An 18,094-nucleotide genomic window follows, 5' to 3' on the forward strand; every position below is an offset into this window, starting at 1 on the left:
TGCTGGAGCATGAGCTAGTTTGCCTGTAAGCGCCTAAGAAAACACAGTGCAGGGAATGTGTCACTTCTTATGGCCCGGCAACTGGCATCCATCGGAAATGGCTTGGCACTGCTTATCCATAAAATTAGAGTCTGTTTAAATATACAATGTCGAATCTGTGGAATTATTTGCTACATAATCCATCTCTGCTCCTACGGAGACAAATATGAGGCAAGCTTTTCTGCTCTGTGGTTGAGGGCAAGACAATTATGTGAAGTTTATGCTTTAAAGAAATAGGGCAGGCCCAAGAATAGTGAAATACTCCCTCGATTAGAGCCGGCTGAACATGGTAGTTATTTGATTTCCTATACACAATACATATATATATATATACATTTCCTATTTCCTATATATTGATTTCCTATACACAATATAGGAAACAATATAAAATACACAATAAACACAAAGGAATTGAATAATATATTAGTATTTGTTTTCTTCCTAATTTCCTAATTTTCATATTTGTCACATGTACATGTTTCAGATCACAAATTTTAATATTAGACAAAATACAAAATGCAGTTTTCTTTTTAGAATGGGAAAAAAGTCGTCTAATCTATTTGGCCTTATGTGCAAAAACTAATTGCCCCTAAACCTAATAACAGGTCGTGCCACAGTTGGCAGCATGAACTGCAATCAGTCATTTGTAATAAATGGAAATGAGTCTTTCACATTGCTATTAAAGAATTTTGGCCAGTTTTCTTTGTAGAATTGTTGTAATTCAGCCACATTGGAGAGTTTTTGATATATTCGGCCTTTTAAGATCTTGCCAAAGCATCTCAATCAGATTTGAGTCCAGACTGACTAGACCACTCCAAAACCATCATTTTGGGGTTTTTTTTGTGGCCATTCAGATGCGGACATGTGTATTTTGGATCATTGTCCTGCTGCATAACCCAACTGTGCTTGATCTTCAAGGCATGAAATAGTGGTCGGGCGTTCTCTTTCAGGATTTTCTGGCAAAGAGCAGAATTCTTAGTTCTGTCAATTACAGCATGTCTTCCAGGTCCCAAAGCAGCAAAGCAGCCCCTGACCGTCACACTACCACCACCATGTTTGTTGTTTTTATGCTGTGTTAGTTTTATGCCAGATGTAACGGGACACAAACCTTTGAAAAAGCTCAACTTTTGTCTTGTCAATCCACAGAATATTTTTTCCCAAAAGGTCTCGGGGATCATCAAGATGTTCTTTTTGGTCAGCAGTGGTTTTTGTCCTTGGAAATCTCCCATGGAGGCCATTTTTGCCCAGTTTCTTTCTTATGGTTGAATCATAAACTCTGACCATAGTTCTTTAGCTGTTGTTCTGATTTCTTTGTAACTTCCTGGATGATTCGTCGATGTGCTCTTGGAGTAAATTCGGCCACTCCTGGAAAGGTTTCCCTCTGTTCCAAGTTGTGGTGTAGTGGCTGTCACAGTGATTCACTGGAGTCCCGAAGCTGTGGCAATGGCTTTGTAACAGTTTCCTGGCTGATAGATGCCAGTGACTTTGTTTCTCATCTGTTTCTTTAGATCTTTGCATGATGCGTTGCTTTGTGAGGTCTTCTAGCCTTGTTCACTTTACCAGACAGATTTTATTTAAGTGATTTGGCAGGAATCAGGGTGAGGCTAGTGAACTAGAACTCAGATTGGATAGCCTTTTCCCTCAACAAATGAAATCATCGTTTAAAATCTTTTCTTTGTATTATTATTACAATTATTATTATTATTTCTGTATTAGAAGAATCACACACATCATTATATTGACAATAATCTGACACGGTCAAAGACTGTTTATCTTTTTTTTTTTTTTTTTTTTTTTTTTTACATCTTTTCAAGTCTGTGCAGCCTCAGCATGATAACTACTGGCCATTTTGCTGCAGCACTGCCATTTAATGAATCGTTCCATTGCCTAGTGGATAACAGAATGAACGAATGGCTTTCTGTGTTAGTGGCTGCCACTGCCTATCCTATCAGATAATTAACTTTTTGCAAATAGACTGCACTGACTACCAAACAGAGTAAGCCTGCACAATTAGAATTGCTTATCTATGTTCTTTCTTTTCTTTTTTTTCCCCTTCCCCCACCCCCCACCTCCCCTCAGACGTTAGAGGGAAAAACAAACAAGACAAACAAATCCAAATTTCATACTTCTTGCTCGACTGTTTTCTCCTCAAATGGTCACACACCAATTGGCCCCAGATTTGTGTATCCATGCACAAATGAACAAATAATGAATGAGCAGGGATGAAAATGAAGTCTTATTGAAAGTGAACCCTCTGTATTATTATTATTTTTTATATTTTTTTTCTTTTGCAGTGGCTTTTGACAACCTCAGCCCAGATGTTCAGAATTTCCAACAGGGAAGCTGAGTGTTCCCCCAGCCCCGCCCCCCAACCTCCCACTTCTTCTTCAGCCTTCATATTTATTTATTTTTCTCACAGGCGGACGGTTTCGCACCAACAGTGGTGCAATTCAATATTTATATGTTTCCTTCTGTTTGGTTTCCACCGCAAAGGGAGGTGGGCATTCCTGCGTCTGATTTGCCTCGGCGGTGATCCGGTCCCAGCTTTTAGAGCGTCGGGGGCCGTTTGAACAAAGCCATCTGTTTGAGTGGGCCGTTTTATTAAGTGACAAACTGGATCCCTCTGCCTTGCTAATGTGCCCCTCGGGAGACGGCGGTAGCTTGTTTTCGGGTGCGTGCCTGGTAGAAAGATAAGCACGGGAAGTGAGGGAGAGCAAGAGAGAGAGAGTTTTCCTATGCAAATGTCGGGATACGCCGCAGAAGAGGCGTGCATAACCCATGCGGTTCCGTCTCTCCAGAACTGAGAGGTTTTTACCTTTATGAATCCACGATGATAATTGAACAGGGACCCCTTCGGCTTCCATCTCATCCAAACTTGCCTCTCTTCAATATGTGCTTATTTAATGGACCCCTTCACGATTTTCTGTCGCCCCACGTCAGTCAATTTATTAACATCGTTCGCCCATTTGCAATGTTCCGCCATCCAACAGGAATGCTCGAATACTCGTGAGAGCATGTGCTTGTGCATGCATGTATATGTGCACGATTTGCGCTTCTGCCCCCCCATCAGAGATTCTGTCAGTGCATCGAATGTGGGACAAGAGCATTAGCCATTCTTTTTGAAGCGGTTGCTGTTGTCTGCGCACAAGTGCTCTTACTCCAGCAGAGTTGTAGCCAGAAGCTCAGACCTTCCATAGGAGCGCCACTGAGCATGAGTAATACACACCGGCCGGGGTTAAGACAGTCCCATCGGAATATGTTTTTTTAAGCAGCCTTAGTCACTGGGTTGAGTATTTGAGTTTGCATGCTATTATGTGTCCTACTGCTTTTATTCTGGCTTTAAAGCCATGTTCAATGCACTGATATACATTTATTTATTCATATCCGCCTCTCTTTAGCTCATGAGCCAGATAAGAGACCGTGACCCTATCAGGAAATGGACCTGCAGCCCTATTACCTATATGCAGTCTCTATATTAATGTGTCATTAGGCTGCATTTTTGTATATTCCATTGGATTAGTTTTACATAATGACTGTTTGAAATTTTGCTTAGAGAGCACATTTAAGCAGTGGGGAGGGGCTGGTGGCGGTGGGGGCAGTGTGGGAGAAGGCTTGCATTATGAACTTCATTATGTGTGACAAGCAGCACAATATTGATGGAAGAGTGGGTCCCCATCATTGCACTGCATTAAAACCTCTGCAGTGAATTAATGTACTATTCCTGATCTAGTAATTAACAATCATTCGGGGGCCATATCCCTTCTCAAGTAATCACTAATTGCAATAAGAATTTCAGATTCCATTTAAGGCAAGATTACCGATGAGCATGCAATGCAAATCAGCCAACAGTTCTAATTAGGCTCCGATTCTTTCTCTCTCGCTCTTTCTGCCGAGATCCTTTGTCAGCGCGTACAATGTGGAGTTTGTTTCCCCCGCATTATAAGAGATACATTTTTTTATCATAACACTGCAGATAGCGAGCTGTGAAGTGGCCAAAGATTAGCATGTGCGGTTTGTCTTGGTTCCTTTTTGGTTTGTGGTTTTTTCCGCGCCCTCCCTTTATGTTGTTTGGCTCTGTTTTTGTGCATCTGCTGTTAAGACATTCTGCTTTGGTTTTTGGCATGAGGTCAGACATCTCTAGACTTTGTGCAGGCAGTTAACTGAACTACAATCACCAATGAGCCCGTCACTGTTTACCTTCCTTTTTTCAACTATTATAACAAAGTTACTGCAGCTGTTTGACTTGCAGAATACTCAAAGGATTATAAGTCATAAGTAAGTCAAACATCTGAGGCATATATATATATATATATATATATATATATATATATATATATATATATATATATATATATAAAAATATAAATATATACACCACATGTGTCACTTTTACCCTCTCCTGACACCAGCCGCCCCTTCCAGTCTAATTTGTGTTGCTTGCTCGAATTGTGACAATTCATCAATATCACACAGCTGATATGCTGGGGCTTAAAAGATGTCGAATGAGGTTAATGACATCCTTAAATGTTCCTTTCTTCCATGCGTACAACCAAAATGGAGCAGAGTACTTGCAGACTGCCACCCAATGTGTTAGGATTAATTATCGCCCTCCGCAACCCCACCTCACCCTGCAAGTTAAAGATTCAGAGAGGAAATGGCCCCTTTCATGCAAATGAAATTGAATATGTCAGTCAGTATAATTGTGAAAACCAAGCCATCTTGGACCCAATAGAGGTTTCAGCTAAAAGTCGGTTTATTAATGTTCTTCTTTCCTCTCTTTGATTCGTGCTCTTTAATGGCTCGGCAGATCAAACTTAAGTCTACGGCGAATCCTGATAGCTGGGAATGTTTTGGCCATTGTGAACGAAACCCAGACTCGGATGTCTTTGAGAACCAGCATTTCTAAATGCAGTGTTTGACTGTGAGTTAAGCCAATATCAAACAGGCTTGTAATGAATGCACATCTCCAAGATCCTCTGAACCCCACTGGGATGATACAAAAAGAATCGATATCATTAGCCCCGGTCCTCACTTTTACCATCGACTGCTCGGATAGCTCTCCTGTAGCAGGTACTTGAAGCAGAAAACAAAAAAATCAAACCAAACCAACAAAAACCTGAAGATGTGAGCTTATTTATGCAGTGTCAGTTTACCGACAGCGTTTCTTGAAATGTTTCCCCTTCTGTGTCATGTCAGAGTTTGACTTTTAAATGGGTTTTGCAGCTAATAAACACGTTCGCATCATTTATTCATTTGGGTTGGGAGTTATCAAGAAGAGAAGAAATTTCCATTTAGGTCCAACACCTCTTACTTTTTGTTTGAAATCCAAGTTTGAGCAGAAAAGAAAATGGAGCGGCTCTCCCAATCCTTCCATTAGTGCCGGTGTCACTGGCTCTTTGTGCACTGCCCCGGAAATATATCGGAAGATAACATCACACAACAATTATTTGCACTGAAGGTTGCTCCTACATCACCTCTGTGAATGACTGATTCTGGTAACCCGTATTAAGGTCAAACCAATGCAGCGCTTCTGAGGGTCAACAGTTGCGTGGGGTTGAATGGGGCATTTGCCGTAGCCCTGGAGAAAAGAGGAAGGGCGAAATGCAATGCACTGTTGCAACTTGAAAGAATCAAATGAATCCCAGAGTTTCCCTTCGTGCTTTAAATAGGTTTCCAGAAAAGGACTCGTGCAGATCAGCCACCTCTTTTTGTTAGTGCTGCCTAGCACCAATGTAACACCATATTGTTAAACAGCAGGGTGCAGAGTGTCAGCACAGATCAGACCATAACGGTTATATACAGGCTACCAAAAGATACCGGCCACAAGTTTAATTTTTGGCATCTATATGCCGTTTTTGATTCCAGAGTAGGTAATATGTTGTGCCTGCTCAAACGTAACTCCTTGTGGTTATTTATTTATGTTTTTTCTTTATAATCAGCTAAAAAAAAAACTTGATTGATGGGTTGAAAAAAAAACTTGAAATGTTTTAAGACCTCACCAGTCATAAGGGTAGTGTGCAGTAGCAGGAGCAGTTATGCATTTCATCTTCAGCCCACATTGTTTCAAGGCTTCCAATTTTCATTTCTGTTCACACATTAAAAATATAGATATTTAAAGTCAGGGAATGGTCTGCCCCCTCAGCCCTGTGGACATGGATGTTCTGAAGAACAATCGTGGTTCTCACTCAAACATCAAATTATTAACACAACATTGAACCATGAAAAATGGAGCTGTGGGATGCTTCGTCTTTTCCCGTGGCTATGTATGGGATAGGTTACATAATGACCTCGAGGGAAGGCAGGAACAGGCCCGTGTCACAAGCCTTTCAGCTTGTGACACTTCTCATTTGTTTGCCACTGACAGCTTAGCACTGGATTACCAGGTGCCTAGCCATGGCATTAATTTATGTAGATTGTGGCTACCTCTCAAAGGAGGCGTGCACACGCAGCCGAGGTAAAAGGAGCCTCTTAAATTGTTAGCCTCGCGTTGAAAAGCTAATCTGTGTTAATTAAAAAAAAATTTTTTGGTTTAAATGAACATGATTACAGTTAAAAAGTGACACGTCTCCCCTGCTTTCTGCTGTCGTATGCTTTTATACCGCAACAGAAGTCATTTTCTGACACAGTCGCTGACAAAAAAAAAGAAAGAAATCGTGCTTCTTTGGTAAGGTTTCTCTGTGGCGTGTGAAATTTGCACACTGTTTGCTCACAGACCGTGCCTCTACTCGCTGCTAAGGTTATAGCCGCGGTATTGTTCGGACAAGAGCCGAGGTTTCAATCAGCCTCTGTCTGCGCGGAGCCGTACGAGGAGCCTACCAAAATGGATGTTTGTCAGCCGCAGATCTAAAATGGGGGTATGATGGCGATATCAGCGGCCATGTCTGTGAAAACACCATTACCTCCATGTCACGCCTCAATCACTCCCCATTGTGCTATGACTAGCCCCCCCGCCCCACCTCCCCTCCTCCCACACACACACACATACACACACATGCAGACACACACACACCTCCAGCGCCGATCTCCCGTACATGTCGTAGAAGTCTATTACAGGCAGCATAGGAAGACGCGCCGCAGCCGTAATGGATGGCCTGGGAGCGAAAACAGCCCCAATAGCATATCAATTACCCATCAGCGCCCTCTTGGCTGCATGCCAACGTGCACCACACCCCGGCCAAGTCAATGAGATAAGGCGCAAATGCAGATATAATGGAGCTTTAGGCCAAGTACAAATTACACAGTGTCAACTCTGCTGCCCACCTGTCTGATCTGTCAGCAGGTGAACCAGAGTGCGAGTCTGAGAAACCTGCGCGCATGTGCGTGCGCGTGAGGGGCGATCAGGCGATTTCCCAGACTCGCTGGCCCAGTGGAAGCCCAGCTGCTTGCCCGTTTATCTGTTCACTCTTTTGATTGCCACTCGCATATCTTATGTCACCTCTCCGCGAATCCCGCAGGTTAATTTGTCCCACACTCGCAGCGCCGTCGCCGACACTGCTGCTAGGCATTCAGCCCGTGCACAGGCAGGCACGCGAATAAGCACGGTCGCACGTTCTCGCTCACACACGCTCACTCGGATGAGGTGATTCACATGGTTGGCATTACTGCAGCTGTGTGGCTTCTAATGGCCTTCTGAAGTGATTGATAAAAGGCAAACAGTTGCTCTGCAGGGGGACAGATGGAGCTGCACCTCCCACTGAAGCCGGCACTCTAGCTTCAGAGGAAAACACTGGCGGTGGGGGTCTGACTTAGCACTGACATTATTGCTACTGAAATTATAAGAGCCTTGATCATGATAAAGCTGGAGTCTAAATCAATCAAAATCTCATCAGGGGAAGCCAGGTCCCTTTGATAACCGATCACTTTCATGCTTTTTGATTTTTGTGCGATTGTAAAAGAAACGTCAGCTTGTGAGGCATCCTGGGGTGGGGGGAGGCAAGACAGAACTGAATTGTTGCGAGTGAATATGGATTGAGATTGGCTGTAATGGCTGACAAAGCCTGACTTAGACCGGGGAGCATTTTTCTTGTAATTCTAAAAATGCACTCTGCAGGAATAAGATTGGAACAACCTCATTGTTGTGCAAACCAAAGAAAATACTAGCGTACGGCGCTGCAAAGCCCACATGGGGTTTGAAAAAACGTCCATACCATGACCACAGAAAGCACTCGCCTGCTGCATTTTTTGCATTTTTATCCTCATTTCCTTTACGCTTCACTTGTTGCGTCAAATTAAAGGGCCAATTAAGAGCGAAAAGAACAGCAATCAAAGAATTCCAAAGCTCTTATCAGGTTTATGTCTCATTTGTGTGGGGCACCACTATTATTCAGTGATGTTCTACAGATTAGCAATGTCTGCAACTAAATGGATTTAAAAGGCTCCTTGTTTTCTGAAAACAAGTGGGGAAATGTTATAACATACAGATATTAGCCCTGGTACTAATGCTACTGATCAGAAACACCCAGTCTCAGAGGGATGCTAAAAAACTAGCTCATGTGTTAATCACTTCTAACCTGAACTTGAATACTTACTATTAATCTCTGGCTCTCTTCCACGGTGTGTTTTTGTCCTGTCTCCCTCCCCACACCCCCAACTTGTCACAGCATATTGCTGCCCGTCTGCTGGAGGTTTCTTCCTGTTAAAAGGGAGTTTTTCCTTCCCACTGTCACCAGGTGCTGCTCATAGGGGATCGTTTTCTCTCTGTTATTGTAGGGCCTCTACCTTACAATATAAAGCCCCTTGATACGACTGCTGTTGGGATTTGGTGCTATATCAAATAAAATTGGACTGGATTGAATCAGAGTCTCGTTTCAGTTACCAACTAGTTCCGATTAAATTAACTGCTTCTTCACAAAGTAAAGAATTCAGAAAATAGACTGACTCGTTTGAAAGCTTGTATAGAGAACAACAGAATCACCACAGGAGTAGCTGCATGCATCTAGCTCGCATTTCCTCCCATTTATTTCATGACAGTATCACATAGCGATCACAATAGCACAGTTTACAGGCAGAGAAATAAGAGGTGGTCTTTTTTCTGCCTTGACACAAGTGAAAGTCTTTTATGTCTAAATAACTGGCAATTAAATCCAAATTTCCTCTTGAGAACAAATGAAAAACAACAAGTGGAAAATGGTTTTTATAAGCCTAATTTCTTTCTTTTCTCCCTTCCATCGCAACAAAATCCACCCTAAGTCTCAAGTCAGTCAACCTTCAATGGAGATTTCACAAAATCCTTCCAGGGTCAGGAGAATGTTTTATACATTCTGCTCCCAACACCTCTGTCCTTTTACTCCTGATCTCAGCAGCTGATCTGTTTGCACTTGCACAATAAAGTCTCTATAAGCTCTTGTCTTGACTTCCAAAGTCAATCTTCTTAAAAGCCACATGCCAAAATCCTCGACTTTTATTCCTCTAGCGTGTGTGTGTGTGTGGCTTGATACAAGATTAATTGCTCATTCTCTGCGATGCTCAGCATGCTCACATTTAAAAACAATCTTTTCTTGTTTCTCTGCTTCTCTTTTCAGCACCACCAAAGTTTTTAAGAACCCCCAATGACCAAACAGGCGTGCAAGGAGGTGTAGCATCCTTCATCTGCCAAGCTACAGGCGATCCACGGCCGAAGATCGTGTGGAACAAGAAGGGGAAGAAAGTCAGCAACCAGAGATTTGAGGTATTAGGTCTATTGTTCTGATGTAAAATGCTCGACAAAAATGGGAATGCTTCAGCACTGCTTTTGGCTCCGCTCGCACATAATCCATTCCGCCAAGCCTCCCTCGCTTGCTTTTGCCCTGACTTGCCACCACGCATTAGCAGGCTCTAATAATCACGCTGGCCAGGCTTTTAAACATGCATGAGGTTTAATGAGCAAGTACACAAAAGATCTGGGGACAAATTTGTAATTGAATAAAAGACAAGGAAAGAGCAATTGGATAGAAGAGAAAAAACACACACGAAAAAACCCAACACAACTTGTGGTGTGACCCAGATACCTCCATTAGCATCGCGCCACATTTGCCAGCTACGTGCAAAGTGAAAGGGGGGGAAGTAGCGCTTTCACTTCGGAAAAATCCTTCTGCTTTGTGGCATCTTTATCTAAATGCATGTCGTGCCCTCCTTATTTTGGCTGAAGCTTTGATTTCTGGTCAGCTTTAATCTGCACTTGGGCTCAATACCCATGAGAAACAACACATCATCGCAGAACACTGATAAGATTTCTATTAATTTCTGTGTCAGTTCTCGGGACTATCATAGTGTCACTTTTTTTTTCCTCCTTCTCTGCCCTAGATGCCATATTTGCTTGCTACTGCACAGCAAGATGGCTTAAGGGAGCTTGGAGACCTCTTCCCACCTCTTCTTTGCATCTCATGTCCGCAGAAATCTAATCTTATCAGAGTTCATCGCGTTTGCATCGCACGTTGCGCTGCATGCTAACACGCTAGTTTTCATTCCTCCACCGCCTCACAGGACTTGCTGGCAGCTGCCATTCTGCACCGATTCAATCATGCACTGCCGCTTCATCTTCTAACAAAAACCCATTTCCCTTTTAGAAGTCTCACAACTTCCTTTTTTAATTTGCTCTTTGGCTTTGACTAAGAAAAGAGGCTGTTTCTGCACATCGCCCGCTTTAGCTTGGCCAATGAAATGTTTAAAATGTATTGTTAACTAACATATGCTCAGATATACTGTGAACTTTAAAAATGTCCGTAGGCCTGTGCGCTTGTGTGTGTGTGCGTGCGTGAGTGAGTGTGTGAGCGTTTGCGTGTGTGCAACAGAGCTCTCGGGCCTATTCTTTTTTTTTTATTGAAATCTACCTCTATGCTTAAAAGAGATTGAGTTATGACACACAGATCTTTCTAAAATCAGTGAGTATACAACGTGTAGCATGCAAAACAAAACAAAAAAAAACAAACCCATAGCTGAATAAGCTACCAAAAAAACCCACACCTGTTTGTCAGCATTTTATGTGTCGTTCGTCCAAAGCAGTCGATCCTGTCTTTTTGTACCACTACCTCACCTCATGGTACAACTGTCCGTAACCATTTATCAAGCCACCTTTAACTGTCTGTGCTTGTTTCTGTCCCATTGACACGATCCAGTGTGATGCATTTCCTTCAAAGGATTTAAAAGTTAACTTTAAGAGTGGGACACGTTCAGGTTTCAATTCTCTGCCACCTAAAGTCCAGGCAAAAATTTGTCTGACCAAGATAAAAAAAACATAAAAAATAAAATAAAAAAATTCCCCATTCTTAAAGTTAGTCAGCCTCATTGGTTATTTTATAAAGTCTTGCACAGCGCTTAAGTAGATATCCAGCAATTTACAGCTGAACACATAACAAATGGACTCCGTGCCTAACCACAAAGAGTATGCTAGTTTTTGTTTAAATCAAATATAACTAGCACCTACGAATTAGCCACAAGAAAAATTATCCTGCATAAATTCTAAAGATACTCTTTCTATATGTACATAACAACAACGTGCAACATTCATCAGAACATAAATCACTAGGGTTGAGCGTAAGGTAGGCAGCAGCTTTCCTGTCATAGATAGCACATTGTGTCAGTCACCATCAGTGTTGTTAGCTAAATGTCCTCGACAGTGTTGTTTCTGTTTCTTTCTTGTTTTTCTTTTGTTTTGTTGTTTTTTCTCTGTTTTTTCTGCAGAAGGTCCCTCACCCATTGTGAACAAAAAAATCTCCTTTAACATATCCTGTCTCTCGCACCTGCAGGTGATTGAGTTCGACGATGGCTCTGGTTCAGTGCTGAGAATTCAGCCGTTGCGCACGCCCCGAGACGAAGCCATATACGAATGCGTCGCCTCCAACAGTGTTGGAGAGACGAGCGCTACCACCAGACTCACTGTTTTACGTGGTAGGTCCCTCTCAACAGCCCGACAAGCAAAGAAAAAGCCACCACCAACCCTCCCTACTACACACACACACACACACACACATACACACACTACTAATGCACCCTTTTCTTCCAACTAACCCAGGTAAGCTTGAATTTATCTGTTTGATGTCTTTCCTTCTTTTTTTTAAATTTTCCTTTATTTTCACCGTCACTCTGCACAGTCAAGCCCACTTTCAGACTTCGGTTACACTCACGTTGTGCATTCTAACTTGATAAGATTTAGTCCATTAGCCATTTAGCCAACTAAGTTTCCGTTTCTAAGTGACTTAAGTCATTTGCATATTCTGACACATTCTGACACAATAATTAAGATGCCAGTTAAATTATGCAAATAGCCATCTATTCCTAGCCTGCAGTGGTTTAATGGAAAAGCTCAGCAATAATTTTCAAATCAGTCATTTTTCATCTCCTGCACTCCAGCTTTGATATTCATTTGACCGTGCAGAAAACAAAGCGGCGCGTTCTCACGCGATTAACCGCTGTATATTGTTCCGGGCGGCGTTGCGGCGGCAGGTTGGCTCAAAGTCGGCGCCTTCCAGCGGACCAGTGGCTGTTAACACGCCGCGCACACCCCTCTACACGAACGTGCATAGCAACCCGGGCAGGAAAGGTCAGCCACTTTGTTTACTTTCAGCGAGCGGTGCGGGTAAAAGCCGGATGACAAATATCGAGTTGCGATGACAGTGCCTCTTTTATAAGGAGCAGTGAACAAAATTTTATCTTGATTACACATAACATCCCATTCAGAGGCAAATATGTGGTGGCCCTGAGCTCAAAAGGCTGCGTAATATCTCTCTAAAACATGACTTGTTTGACTGTGAATGGAGAAAATGGCTTTAGAAGGGAAAAAAAGAAAAAGCCTTGGGCTGCTTGAATGAGGTGCGCTCCATTATGTGCCACAATTACACAACATGGCAAATGAGTTCCTATTGAGAGGGGTGCTTCCATCCTATAGAAAAAAAGCTGGCACTGCGAGTCTCTGAAGCACCCCCCTACACACACACACACACACACACACACACACACGCACACACACCCAGCCCTTCCTCCCTCCACTCGCTTCTTATCTCACCAGTGAGCCAACAAAAGGCCCTTTGCACTGTCTCCAGAGGCCGATTGAAAGAGAAAGGTGGCACGTTCAAATGCAGCTTTCTCCTGTTTACTCTGGAGCACAAAGTGAGTGTGTGTGTGTGTGACGCGTGACGCGTGTGCACGTGTGCATGCTCTCACTCACATGCAATATTGTGCATTTCCCCTTCCCTTTCACTCTCGCTCTGCCTCTATCTCTGTATTTTCCCTTCACGCACACACACACACACACACACACACACACACACACACACACAAATAGATAGCTGAGGGATGGGTAGAAGCTGCTCTTCCCGGCTCCGCGGCCTAGCATTAGCATGTTTATTACCATTTCCATTTTGCTCTTCTGCTCGCTCTCCTTTCCCATCAATGTATTGAAGGTGAGTAGAGGCCTATCACGGCTGAAAAAAAAATAGAAAAATGGTGCCGAGCTTTTTCCACCTCTGCTTTGGTGCAAATATAAAGTTGTGCTCTTTCACGTTGCTTCTTGTAGATACGTGAAATATTGACTCTGTGAGGATTTAGCTGATAATCTGGAATTTAAAAAAATATAAAAAATATGTTGATTTCGCTTCAGTATACGCCCGCTGCTGTGGAATAACAGGAGTTTAATATACAGTGAGTTTGAGGATTGAGCACAGGTCATGAAACTAATAATAAATGAATACATTAATGATAAGTATGAGCAGTAGCACCAGTTGGACACATAACAGTCACAGCTTCATGTACTTGTGATAAATGTAATAAGACATTTTCCTTTATTGGTATTGCAGATTATAAGTACACACAGCGTGCCACGCACACGTGTTCAAGTTGCAAACGCTACTCAAAGACGAGCTGACTTGTGTTCGGTGCAAGGTGGAAATGTGCCGACACGCCGTATTGTAAAAGCGTAGTACTATATGAAGAGCTTGCGAGCGCACAGCGTTACCTCAAGAGTGTGCTATAAATGATTTAGAAGCCCAAAAAGCTTCCTACCTCCAAAAGTGCTCCGTACAGTACGGCACTGCTAGTTTCATTCCACACGACATAAACTTCAGCAGATTTTTTTCGAACGCTCGTCTGTCACCAAGATGAAAAATTTATTTCACTGGAGAAATACCGAAGTTACACACAAGTGTGTGTGATGCAGGCCTGGAGAGATAAATAAGCAAATAAAGATAAGTGCTACTGCACCAGGCCTAATACATATAAAGCGACTGTTCATGTAGTTCATTTAGGCTCCAATGGTCTGTGGAAACGACTGCAAAGCATCTGTTGTGGGAAGCTCGCCACAGGGGGCGATGCCTAATTCCATGAAGGAAAAGCACATTCTTGTAATTGCCGTGTTATGAGAAGAGGGGACTTGAGGTGACAAATACCAGGGGATATTAGTATTCCAATGGGCCTCCAACTTGATGGGAAGCGCCATTAGTAATGAACTTCCAAGCTTTAGAGAAGCGATTTGCATGAAAGGCGAACTCGGAAACGTAATGATGTTCCAAGTCAAATCCGCCAGGCCCCGGCATGAGGTGCGGCTTTACTTATTGCACTTTCTTTTCCTTTTCTTTTTTTTAGGGGGGGGGGGGTTCTGTGTTTCGATTAACTGTGAGATGACCCGACTCATACGTGATTCATGTCTTTGAATTAGGGTCGTCTCGATTTTCTCCGTAATTGAGAATGACATGAAGAGATTGAAAAATGAAGAAGCAGCACATTTTGGGTGTCATGGCCGGCATACGATTTCAGTAAAAGCGATGTTTAATCTTCTCCATGAGCGTGGACATGCTCACGGCGAGGCGTCTACAACGAGTATACATCCTTAGACGGTTAACTGAAAGTAAACATGAAAAACACCTGAAAATGTAGACAAAACATCGCACGGTGTCTAGACGCTTTGCTAGCAGCACTTCCAGCAGAATGATGTGTACATTTGAGTGCTGCAGTTCATAATTCAGGCGTGATTAAGGATTTATATTTCATCCTCATACTCCCATTATGCTGTCAACAACCATTTCCTGTGCCCCGCACACAAGCAGGCAAACTTATGCAGCTGTGCACAACTTGACAGTGGGAGCGGAAAATGGGAAGCCGCTCTCCTGTGACGGAAAAATAGAATGCATCATTTCCATTTGTATGGAATGGTGCAGGGCTGTGTAGCTGAGACGGATCTTTCCACATGCAATGAAAGCGCCGCTACATGATCAGTGATTATTCATAGACAATGTATACTCCGGGCTCTTTGTCGTTGTTATGGGGGGGAAAGAAACAGTCTCCTCTCTTAATAAAAGACGCCAATACCTGCCTAATTGATATTCCAGGCTTTATACGCCGACATCCACAGCACGTGGGTCGACAGAAACCTGCCTGTGAAGCAAAAATGAGCAAATTTGGAGTCATAATAAGGATTAAAATGTACCTTAACACCTCCGCCTAAATGCCATTTTTCATTTGTATGCTCTTGCACCACTTCTAACAAGTGCAGAGTGCAAGATGAACAAAAACTGGTCTGCATGCTCAAATTGCTCGGGAAGATAAATGCTGTGTCAGCTGTCTCGCCAGAGTAAGCGTAGCAGTCGGTAGAAAGCAAGTGACCATTGTAAAATTACCGTGTTTGTGATCAGTGGCTTGCAAAAAGAAAAAAGAAAAAAACAGGAGAGGAGGGGGAGCAGTAGCAGCTACCATGCAATTCTCTGGTTTACTGGCGGGAGCTCTATAGAAGGCGAGACCTGAGCTACCGCATGGAAACACTCAATTTTGTTAGGAAAGTACACTTTTCCTCCAAGGAAATGGTGCTGGGATGACATGTTGACTCGTTGTAAGAGTTTTTAAGTATGAAACTTATCCGAACACTTTTTCTGTTTTGTGTTTTTTTGCACAGTCAAAGCAGATTCATCCTTAGATTGTTAAACTCCTTTTCAGAATCAGAATCAGAATGGGGTTTATTGCCAAATGTTGAGCAGGTTTACAACATTAGGAAATTGCTGCGGTGCTTCAGTGCAAACATAGTGTCATAAATAGCACTTAAATAGACATGGAAAAAAATAAAAGTAGGGATAAGAATTAAAAGTGCTACGTGGAAAGATATGTGCATGAGATATACATGAGATATATACATGAGAATAAGAATTAAGAGTGCTACGTTGAAAGATATATACATTTCTTCGCAGTCTCTGGCTTTTCAGAGGCCACCAACATTTCATGCGGTTGCTAACTAGTCATTATGTCTGCAGCATATTTTTTTTCCTCACAAACAGCTTTTCCTAGCAATGCTGGAAGCGTCACAGAGAGTCTATTATCATCATTAGATGTTTCATAAAATAGCCACATTGCTGGGGATTTGGCCTTGATGCTACTTCTCAACTTCGCTTCATCATACGTCACAAAAATGGAGCACGTAATGACAAGTTATTCGTTATTGTAATTAAAAAGATGGAGTTGACTGTCCTCGACGAAATTGATCTTCACGGGAAAGTAAAAGAGAAGGAGAAGAAGAAAAAAAAGATCATCCCTCAAACCCCTCTGTAACGTACCGCGTGGTTAATCACGAGAGCCGATCATTATCTGTATTGTATGCAGGATGATTTAAAACAAAAAGTGCTGCTTGCAAGATGGATGTTGGGACTTTTGCAGCCACGTAGCATGTGAGAAAACATCTGCTGGTGCCTTAGACGCTGTGTGACTGCACTCAGACCGTGATAGATAACTCTGCACGTGTTTCGGCTTTGTATTTATTTTAATAAAACGAAACTCGGCCACACAGATTAATAATTATTGATTCAGACAAATGAGGAATGCACATTTTGTGTTTGCTTCCTGGCCGTAGATGCCGCTGTCCTCCACAGAGGCCTCGCAGCACCACCGGCCCGTAATAGGGTCACGATTGATTTTACTGTGTGAACAGTTTCCTCATTCAGTATCAGAGTACAGAGTGCACCATTTTTGTGCTGAATTTAATGCTGAGAACGGCCTCTGTGTCACAGCTGAAAACCTAAAAAATGTAAATCAAACTGGAATTTGCAGAAAAAGCTTCATATTGAAGATAAAACCCTGCATAGTCCTATCATCTACTTTTTCTACATTACATAGTCTGTAAATAACTCATTATTATGGCCACTATTATAAATATATATTTTATATGCGCTCCTGTTGTGCTGTTGTCTCCTTTTTAATGATGTAACTCCAGAATTTTATTAAAAGAAATATGTATGAGTGCTTTTTATGACACTTTTTGTGTGTCAGCATTTGTCTGTTATTCAAACTTACATAATTTTTACTCAACATGTGAGGTCAGAATAAATGTAACTTCTCTATGCTTGCATAATAACGACAAAGGTCTTGTAATATGTTTATATGTTTTTCAGTTTTATGAGTAAAGAATTGATCCATCCAACACTTTTTACCCCTCTGCTGTAAAAGGTTGGTGGGGTATTGTTGTCACCCTGCCGGGGGCACAGGTTAAGCACCTACGTTTGTGAATGCAATAACTCGAGAACGAGGCATCGTAGGAGCTTCAAGTTGATACCATAGATGCATCTGCTAAAATTCTCAGATGAGTCTGAATCTCAGTGATCTCGACCTAAAAGTCAAAGGTCACGTTGTCTGAAAATCTCGATAACTTGAGAACAAGTTGACCTAGGATTTGGAAATTGATGCCACAGGTGTGTCTACCAGGAGGCTGAGGGGTAGAACAAAACAAATCGTTTCTGTTTCTTGCAACACGAAAAACTTCAGTAGTAATGTACAATAAGCCCTTTGTTATCGGGGCTTTTCAAAATAAATAAATAAATGAATAATTTAAAAAAATCCCTGCAGCAAAATGTTGGATACATCAGGCTCCAAAAATATCAAATAGAGTTCTCAAACTTTATCAAATTGGTTTGATTTTGAATGCAATATAAATGAGAGGTATTGTAATGTAACCAGATCAAACAGCACTCAATGCTGACCTTTAATACTCACTTCTTTTTCAGGAATCCACATCAATTAGATGTTCTAGTGCAGTCTCCTATTTCTTATTTTAGATCTAATGTATTGCAATAAGAGACCTATGGTCGATCTCCAGTTTTAAACCTAATAT

General features: G+C 42.1%; 1 protein-coding gene across 15 annotated transcripts in view; it reads left to right on the top strand.

Annotated features, from left to right (window-relative positions):
* The window catches only part of LOC146675136 (receptor-type tyrosine-protein phosphatase delta-like), a 419,238-nt gene that overhangs the window by 333,969 nt on the left and 67,175 nt on the right, over positions 1-18,094 (top strand). For 8 of the 15 annotated variants that reach the window (XM_085400208.1, XM_085400214.1, XM_085400212.1 and 5 more), the window contains 2 exons: positions 9,561-9,709; positions 11,763-11,904. In XM_085400208.1, the coding sequence (XP_085256334.1) occupies positions 9,561-9,709; positions 11,763-11,904 (291 nt within the window). The remainder of the gene's footprint in view (positions 1-9,560; positions 9,710-11,762; positions 11,905-18,094) is intronic. The other 7 variants (XM_085400219.1, XM_085400211.1, XM_085400221.1 and 4 more) reach the window with 1 other exon arrangement.

This window comes from Rhamphochromis longiceps, linkage group LG3 (genome assembly GCF_057381845.1).
Source record: "Rhamphochromis longiceps isolate RC_006_pf linkage group LG3, R_longiceps_female_GT1.1, whole genome shotgun sequence".
Classification (NCBI taxonomy): Eukaryota; Metazoa; Chordata; class Actinopteri; order Cichliformes; family Cichlidae; genus Rhamphochromis; species Rhamphochromis longiceps.